The sequence below is a fragment of the Sceloporus undulatus genome, chromosome 4 (assembly GCF_019175285.1).
Source record: "Sceloporus undulatus isolate JIND9_A2432 ecotype Alabama chromosome 4, SceUnd_v1.1, whole genome shotgun sequence".
NCBI classification, from domain to species: Eukaryota; Metazoa; Chordata; class Lepidosauria; order Squamata; family Phrynosomatidae; genus Sceloporus; species Sceloporus undulatus.
In genome coordinates this window covers 43,277,760-43,287,518 of record NC_056525.1, presented here as the reverse complement: position 1 = coordinate 43,287,518, position 9,759 = coordinate 43,277,760, and the positions used below count along the sequence as shown (strand labels likewise).

The 9,759-nt window shown below is 42.6% G+C and overlaps 1 protein-coding gene across 5 annotated transcripts in view; it reads left to right on the top strand.

Moving 5' to 3' along the window:
* The window catches only part of LOC121928001 (rho GTPase-activating protein 39-like), a 132,284-nt gene that overhangs the window by 99,585 nt on the left and 22,940 nt on the right, over positions 1-9,759 (top strand). For all 5 annotated transcript variants that reach the window (XM_042462163.1, XM_042462161.1, XM_042462160.1 and 2 more), the window contains exons 3-4: positions 5,415-6,729; positions 8,380-8,932. In XM_042462163.1, coding sequence (XP_042318097.1) covers positions 5,415-6,729; positions 8,380-8,932 — 1,868 coding nt within the window. The remainder of the gene's footprint in view (positions 1-5,414; positions 6,730-8,379; positions 8,933-9,759) is intronic.

The window sequence follows — 9,759 nt, the reverse complement described above, 5'->3', positions numbered from 1 at the left end:
TGATGGCGCTGGGCCTGTCCTTTCACTCCCTCTAAGGCCAGAAGATGATGGAAGGAGCGAGGGGAGGACTCTTCCTCTTCTGGCTTGATGGTGTTGGGCCTGTCCTTTCACTCCCTCCCAGGCCAGAAGATGACAGTTGGAAGGAGGGAGGGGAGATCTCTTCCTCTTCAGGCCCAATGGCGTTGGGCCTGTCCTTTCGTTCCCTCTCAGACCAGAAGATGACAGTTGCATGGAGGGAGGGGAGGGCTCTTCCTCTTCGGGCCCAATGGCGTTCAGCCTGTCCTTTCGTTCCCTCGCAGGCCAGAAGATGACAGTTGGAAGGAGGGATGAGAGAGCTCTTCCTCTTCAGGCACAATGGTGTTACCCTATATTATTGTTCTTACTATTTCTCAGCTATATTGTGTGCATATTGTAATGGTGCAAAATGTATGGTTTTTCTCTCCATTCTTGAAAAGATGCTTTCCATGCTGAAAATACATAAATGTGTAGGGACATGTATAGATGATGACATTCAGTTCAGACATATTTTATAGCTTTGAAGAGAATGTCTATATCCAGCTGCTTCTAGATATTTTCTTTGGACAACAATGAATTCTGCAAACACACACACCCCACACACACTCACACTTAATTTCCCCATGGCATGAGATTGGCGAAATCATTGTGTGTGTTGGATTTGTTTCCTTCGTTCCTGATTTGTTGGCTCTGAAAGAAAAATTAATTCCTACCAACAATTTGACTTTCTCCTGTGAGTCACCTTTGTCAAGCTGAAGGCCCCACCCTTTGTTGTAGTTCCTACCAAAGCTGTATGAGGAAAAAAGAAATAACTGTTGCTATGTACACAGGGAAAGAAGCAGGTGTTGAACACCTGGTTTTCTTGTTCATTAGAAGAGCATGTGCCAGGGGAGGAGATTGCCAAATAGATTTATTTTCTTTCTAGAAAGGGACCAAAGTCATTGCTTCCCCCCCCCCCAAAAAAAAACCCTCACAGTTATCTGTAAATGGCAAAAATCTGTTTTTGTTTTCTTGATTAACCACAGGAAACAAGGCTATAAAACATATTTAGTGTTCAGAATTCTGAAACTCAGTGCTTGGATGCCTTATAGAATCACACATGTAGATAGGAGACAAAAGTCCTGACAGCAGTATTTTCCTGTTGTGGGTGTGATTATTTTCCACTTACAGACTATAACACTTCTGACAGAAACATAGGAAAAAGTTACACAATGGTATTAACTCAAGGGTTGATAAGTGAGCTAATAATAATATATTTATTATTACATGTATTTATGTTTACAAGGCAACTTCTAAATACAATAAATTAAACTAAATAAAATACATTAAACTGGCAAGAGAGGTGTGATTTTTAAAAGAGGGTGAAGATAGATAGAAATGAGGTTGGCCATTGTAACAGCAGAAGGCAAAGGGAGACATGGTACAGTGTGACAGCTGGATCATTATATGGGGAGGGGAGTACAATGGGTTGTTAGTTGCTTCCAAACTGTCTCCCTGTTCAGAGAACTAGACAGAGTCTGTTTAGATACTGGCATCACTAGGGGGGATGTGGAGTGCACTGGGTACACCCCAGAAGAGGGGTGGCACCCGGCCAAGCGCAGCTCCCCATCACATGCCGTTCTACTCATGAGCAGAGTGGCATGAGGCAGCGAGGGAGAGTGCCCAATGTACTTCTTCACTGCATGCTGTCTACTCACAAGTAGAATGGTGTGCAGCAGCAAGGTAAAGAGGTGTACAGTACTTTTTTGGTCCTCCCCCCCCCTCCCCGAGTGACACCCTGGGCAGTGACATCTCTGTGTCTAGGTTGATGGAACTGCCACCAAATGCCAGTTCAATGAATATAAAAAAAAGTAAGCCACAAGGATATGATGATATATGAACATACTAATCTGGCATCTGTGTGTATGGATTGGTATGTGTATATTTCAGCAGTAGGTAAAAATGTTCTTGTGCTAATAAGGCTTTTTCAGACTGATGGGAGTTGGGCTTTTAAGTGCTATATAATTCAGCTTTTAAGATTTTTATAAAGATTTTAATACATTTTAATTTTTAATGTTTTTAACTTTAACTCTATTAAAATTGTTTAATAGTTCTCTAAACTTTGGCCCATTACAAACGGGCAGGAAAGTACGCGCAGAGCGCGTACTAGGGTTAGAAAGGGGCGGTGTTTCCGCACCCCCTAACCCTAGTGCGTGCTCCGCGCGCACAAAATGGCGGCAGCCGTTCCACAAGGCCGCCGCCATGAGGATGTCACGACCGCACCGCCTCTATACGGGGCGGAGCGGACATGATGTCCTCACTCCGCGCCAGGGTGCTTAGTGCGCCCTTAGCACGAAGCAGAAAGGAGCTCCGTTTCAGAGCTCCTTCCTGGTTTGGTCCGCTGGGCGCAGCCTTCACACGGCTGCGCCCAGCAGACCAAAGGAGAAAGGGGCCAAGCGGCCCCTTTCTCCTCCTCCCCGCCACCGTGGGGTGTCCTTGGGGCTTGAAGCCCCAAGGACACCCCTTTCCAGGCTGTGCGGAAGGGACCTTTTGCCACTTCCCCGCATCCTGAAAAGCGGCGGATCAGGGCCTCAGTGGCTGCTGCTCTGGACGCTGAGGCCCCGATACAGCGGGGAAAGGGGCGGGTGCAGCCCACCCCAAACGGGCGGTCTGTAACCCACCTTTGTATCTACATTTAATGCTTTTGTATTGTTTTTAACTTGTACTGTTTTAAATTTGTTGTTAGTGATTGAGTCCCTATGCATAGCAGGTTTGGAGCCATCTTGTAGAAGAGAGTTCTACAGAGATCTGACAGGACTAAACATGGGGTGGGATCTCATTCAGATTAAATATGGGGGTGGAATTATCCATAAAGCAGCAGGCCTGCTCTGGAACAGTGTGGCTTTCATTGGTCTTCTGCAGGAGTTGCCAGTGGTATATTTCCCAATTTTCCCATTACTGTGATATTTGCTACACAATGACAAAAGAGCCATCTTTTTAAAACAAAAGTTAAATGTTCCTTATGCACCTTATTTATAAATAGAATCATGCTCCTGGAAGCATGATTTTACTTTGGTGCTCAAAGAAGCATTTATAGTCTGATGGATTATTATCAGCTCTACTGCCCTGCAGTCTCTCTGCACTAGCTGGGGTAGTCTCAAGGATGGTAATAGAATCTTCTTGGCTTGATGCTGGGGAAGGTAGAGGGCAGTAGAAAGAGAGGAAGGACCGGAAACCCGATGCATAGATTCAATGAGGGAGACCACAGGCCTGAGCCTACAGGACCTGGTAGCGAGGTACAGGATAGGGGTACTTGGAGATGTCTCATTTATAGAGTCACTGTTAGTCAAGATCTATTTGAAGGCAGTTAACAACAACAAGAGTGGGGTTTGTCAAAACTGTTTTGACCCTTTAAGCACATTGGCTTCTTCAAAAGTGTTGTTTTTCTCCTTCTAAAGTTGTCTTAGTCCAACCAAGCTTCCCTCTGTCCCCATATGGACTACATAGCTCATAGTAAAATTGTTGCCCGAGAATGGTGGAAATCCAACACTCTTAGTAACTTTTAGGTTGAGAAAAGGCATCCTAAAGCATTGACTCTCATCTTCCAATCTCTTTAAATCTGTCAGTGATCTGCATCTTTCCATTCTTTCCACTTCTATCAATATGGATATTTCATTCACTTTTCAAACACCTTGTTAAAAGTTAATAGGAAATTACATATTTATAATTTGTATTGTCTGGATACAGTAAAAGACTGGATATGGGTGACTAGGCAGAGACATAATCTAGACAAGAAAGAAGTCTTGCTGGTCAGTAGAAAAACCAACCTGGGATTACACATGGAATTGCAGCCTGTTCTGGGTGGAGTTGCACTCCTCTGAAAGATCAGATTCATAGTTTGTGAGTGCTTTTGAACCAGTGCTGTTCGTGGAAAACCAGATTGCTGCAGTGGCCAGAAGCACCTTTGTCCAGCTGCACCAGCTACACTTTTTCTTGGGGAAGATAGATCTGGCCACAGTGGTTCATGGCATAGCTACCTCTCATTTAGACTACTGTAATGTGTTCGTTGTGGGGCTGCCCTTTGAAAAATGTTTGGAAGCTGCAAGTACTATAAAAAGCAGCAGCCAGACTGGTGTCAGGTGTGCATTTTAGAGACCATATAACACTGGTCCTACAAAAACTATGCTTCTACTTTGCTTCCAAGTTCAATTCAAGGTGCTTGTGTTGATCAGCAAAGCCCTAGATGGCTTGGGAGCAGGATATCTGAAAAACTGTCTCCTCTCATATGAGCCTGCTAGAAATTTGAGGTCTTCAGAGGAAGTCCTGTTGTATGTCCCAACACGTCATGCAGTTAGATGGTGGGTGCATGTAACAGGGCTTTCTAGACGGCTACAAGATAGCCTTGGCTCTAAATAAACCAAACCTCCCCCATTCCAAACTTCACTTTCTCCCTTCTTTTCCAGTTTTTTTTTTCTTGTGCTAATAAGGCTTTTTCAGACTGATGGGAGTTGGGCTTTTAAGTGCTATATAATTCAGCTTTTAAGATTTTTATAAAGATTTTAATACATTTTAATTTTTAATGTTTTTAACTTTAACTCTATTAAAATTGTGCTCTTATGACCTGAACTCTAGGAGGATCTTCCTCTTTCTCACCTGCCTAACAACAGAGTTATGTAATTCATTTCCTCCATTTCTAATTCTCCTCTTTCTGAAGTAGCAGATGATCCTGTTTTAATGAATCTGAGGAGAGGTGCCAACCCCAGTGAATGCTAATTACCTATTTCACTAAATCATATTTTAAAATTCATTCATTGTTAATTGGATAAGTGATATTACTTGGAAAAAACTAGCAAATTAATAATTTCATGAGTTAATTAGCAAGTTATTTCCAAACACTGGTTTTTATTTATATTTTGTTATTCTTAGCCATCTTGGGTATCACTGTAGCTGAAAGGCAAGATATAGATACAGATATATAGATGATAGGGATGCAACGGCTTAGTGGTTAGGATGCTAGTTCTGACGATCGGAAGATCGGAGGGATGGCAGTTCAAGGCCCAAGTGCTGTATGATGGGTGAGCTCCTATCACTAGTCCCAGCATCTGCCAACCTAGCAGTTTGAAAGCATACAAATGCAAATAGATAATTAGGTACCACTTCAGTGGGAAAGTAACAGCGTTCGATGCAGTCATGCTTGCCACATAACTACCAGAGCAGTCCTCAAACAATGCTGGCTCTTCGGCTTAGTAACAGAGATGAGCACCACCCTCTACAGTCAGTTACATCTAGACATTCAAGTCAAGGGACTACCTTTACCTTTTTTTTAGATATTTGAGAATTTGGGATATAAATTTTACATATGAATATAGCATTGCATTTTTGCTTTAATATTATAAACACTATGTTTTCATATTTTGCAGAGATACTCCTACTCGATGGCAGCCTTTACCAGGCACTAAAGCAGCCATGCTAGTGAAAGTCAACAGCCTGAGACAAGTGAATTCTTCTTCAAGCAATTCGCTTCAAATGCAGAGCAGTGCAGAAAACAGCAATCAGAAATCTGTGCATCCCAAATCAGTTGTATATGCCCAGCCTCAGTCGATAGTCCCAAGTCCATTGGCTCCAAAACCTGCAGCTCCAATAGAAGCAAAGCAGTCCATGCAAATTAAGAAGACAGAGAATGGAGGTTTTTGCCTAGTGTTAACTAATGGACTCCCTTCTCAGCCTCCTTCAGGGAGTCAGACACGAACACCACGACCTGCATCTCCAAAGTATGCTTCACCAGCACCAATATATGATGAGCCATCAATAGAGTCCCCAATTTATGATGAGCCTCCTGTAGATATGGACACTGGAAGTACAAATATGAATGGAACAACACCACAAATGTCACCAAGCAATAGCTTAAAAAAGAAGCTTCAGCCAGTTAAATTATTACAACATCCCAGTATGCAGCAAAACCAAGCTGGGAAAAAACACGTGAGAAACCCTTCTGCAACAGAATATAGCCCTGTAGGAAGAGAATATATTAAACATATGGTCAACATTGACCAGTCATCCAAAAATACTCACTCTTCAGGGATGATCATTGAAGGCATTGCTAAACCTCAACTAGGGCAGCTTATTTCCAGGGACAGCTTCAAGCAGTCTTGGAAAATCGTAGAAGCGAATGTTCTCAAAAATATGGAGGCCCACCACTGTCGGCAGAACAGTCTTCAGGCCCAAGAATATCCTACAGTTATAAGTCAGCAAGACTCAGGCTACTCAACAGGACCTTCTCCAAGCCTGAGAAAGAGAAAAGGAAGGCGGCAAGCTCCAGGCCAGGGAAGGCCTGGCTCTGTAGGCAGTAGCAGTGAACTCAGTGCTCTGAATGACAAACTGATTGCAGAAATGCGGGCTGTGGTGAATAGGTCTGCAGCCTGCAGAGGGAGCAAAGGCAGCTTAGATGCAGAAATGCTGGAAAATGCTAGTTTGCCAGAGGGTCATAAAATTAAGTTTCAATCAGACCACTTGAAAAAATGTAACAGCAGGAGCTCAAGAGATGATGTGACTTCTAGTAACAGGTCCTTATACAGACCTAGAATGGACAGTAGGGGAAGTCTCTCAAATGATCCAACTGTGCAGCAAGATACTGTGAGACAGAAGCGAACCTATGAAAAAATAGATTCTTTAGAAAAGAGCATGGCCAGTCAGACAAACCTGTCTTCGTCGGACACAGCACAAATATCACCGCAGGTATTGTGATAAATAATTAGGTAGAAAGGTGTTCTGTGTTGATAGAGATGGGTAAAGCCTCTGGACCTTCTTGGCTGAGCTGTTCCAATGTCATAGAAAAATGCAGACTTTACTTTTTAAAATTAAAGTGGTGGGAACTGAAAGAAAAAGATATTGCTAACCAGCAGGTTACTGTGACTCTATTAACATTATTTTGGGAGGAGCACTTACTATATAATCCAGGCCTGCACAACATATGGCACGGGGGCATCTGTGGCCTGAAGAAATTTAGCCTGTTTTAATTTTGGCCCCTACCTACTGCCAAGTTGTGCAGGTCTGATATAATATGTAAGGATGGCAGGTAAGCTGACATCTTTCTAGATGACTGAAGGAGCCACCTCTCTTTGCACATCAGAAGTTGTTACTGGGCTAGCGCTGGACAGGAATTGGTGCGTAATGGTGATCAGTGGGACATGCTAAATTCCTTTTAAGCTTGCAATGGCGGGATACAAACCGCCACCGCCGGTTAGTCCGCGGGGGAGCCGGAGCCTCCACACAGCGCGGCTCCCGTGCAGACTGAAAAAGAAGCTCCAAAATGGAGCTTCTTTTAGAGTCGCGTTTGCGACGTAGCGAGGCGCCAGGGGCGCACTCGCTACGTCACAAAGGACGCGACGCGTACGGATGCTCAGCGTCCGATACGCAAAGATGGCGCCGGCCATGTAGAAGGGCCGGCGCCATCTTGTACGGACGGAGTCCATATTAGGCCCAGGGGCGTCTAGAAGAGACGCCCCTTTTTTAAAATGGGACGTCCTCTGGACGTCCCAAATGCCGGTTTGTAACCAGCCATTGTCTCCTCTACTTCTCTGTGCTCCTTACCTTATACTTACCTGTGTTTTAAGATTTTAAGTTGCTCTGAGTAGTGCTTTTGAGGCAGAAGGATAGATTTCCATTATCTCCCACCAATCAATGAAATAAACATATAACCAGGGATGCATGGTATACTGCAGAAAATAAAACTGAAAGTTTTTTATCAGTCGGTTAACTTTCCATAGCTGGTACAGGTTACTGCCATTTGCCATTTTCCTGCTTAACACAGAGGCCATAGCTTCACATAAGCAAAGCAGAGGAAATCAAATGACAATTCATATGCTATCAGTATCACCATCATTTATTTATCTAGCGCCATCACTGTACATGGTGGTTTACATAAGTGGTTTACAGTTGTTAAATTGGTAGTTCCATGCCCTCAGGCTTACAATCAAAATAGACACAACACACAAGAAAAAGGAAATGACTATGGGGAGGGGATTATGTCCAGCAAATGCTGGCTGCTATTGTCTCCCTCCAGAGGCTACAGCAGTGGCAGTTGGAATGGAGGCAGTAGAATCCCCATGTCACCATTCAGTACCAAGATGAATACCCATGAAAAAACACTGTTGGAGGGAAAGTTAAAACTTCTGAGAATCTGTTAGAAGTAAGAAGGATAATTTTGAGTTGAATTTTACAGAAAGTGAAACTAGAAGTGTGGGAGTGGGAATTAGCTAGGCTTTCTGTAATGGTATTACCACCACTGCTTTGAGGACAGATTAGTTATTAGATATTCTCCATCTAAAAAGTAAGCAGCTAAGATTATTTATTTCTCCATAATTTTCTGTCTGCTCTTCATTGCAGTCTGGAACAACGGGGTCCAATTCCCAGCAAGAAAATAATGACCAGCCTTCTACCAACATGGGATATCAATTTCCCTTCCACACCATAAGGAAGCCCATTTCTCAAAGTACCATGGCTGACTGGGCTTCCAAAAACTTAAATATGCACACTCAGGGTATCTTTCGCCGGAGGCTCTCAATTGCTAACATGCTATCTTGGAATGGTGGCTCTATCAAAAAGCCAATGCTTATCACCAGCAATCACACCATCAAAAAAGAAGCCTGTGAAATGTTTAAACTGGTACAAATATACATGGGCGATCGGCAAGCCAGGATGGACCGAGAGCATGTGGCTTTGATCACCATCACCAAGTGCTGGAGCATTCAGGGTTTACGGGATGAGCTATATATACAGCTAATCAGACAAACAACAGACAACATGTGCTATCGCAGCCTAGCATGGGGCTGGGAACTTATGGCCATCAGTCTGGCCTTTTTCTCCCCATCACCCAAGTTCCAATCTTATCTGGAAGGTTACATCTATCGTCACCTCAGCCAGGTCAATGATGAAAACAGTAAGTGCCTTATCCACCAAGGATGAAATTCAACAGCAAATGCAGATCAAATATAGATCCTGTTAAGCAGAAACAGGCTCTGCTTTTGTTTACTTCTGTCTGCAAGAGAGCATACACAAAGAAAATGCAATGTATTTTATTATCATTTTTAAATATTAGGCATTGCAAGTCAGTATTGACAGGCCAAGGTTAAAGTAATAAAGCACAATACCTTCTGATAGTAAGGTAGCTCAAAAATATCCAGAAATACTCAAGCCAAATACCTATTTATTTCTTTTCAATGTTTTTGAGCAGTGCCCCCCTCCTTCCATTGTATATAATCACAGAAGTTGAGTTTAACTAAATATTTTGCCTTTATATTTTTAAGCAGCAAGTAGAAATGTGCGGGTTTCACCTAAGAGGCTAGTATATGAATTCTAAGGCAACGCTCATATCAATAAGTATAAATAATTGGTATAATAGATGTAACTTTCATTCTAGATCACAACTAACAAATAATAAATGTTTTTATGTTGCTATGTTTTCCCTGACACACATTTTGAGTCGCTGAACTGATTTTGTTGAGAAGCTTTAAAAAAAATTCTCCAAGTTAAATTCTGCAGAAATTTTATTGCAATTTTTCAGTTCACGTGGGTTCCAACCTGCCCCCCACCAGTACTTCTTCTGAAAGTATTCAGCATTCCTGGGGAAGTAAATTATTTTAGAAAGTTTAGAATTAATTTAGATGCTTTGTCACTCATTTAGGAAGCAGGCTTTTTTTACAGCCACAGAATGAGATTTCTAAACCTAATAGAAGCCATAGGATTAAATCCATTGTCATGCTAGTG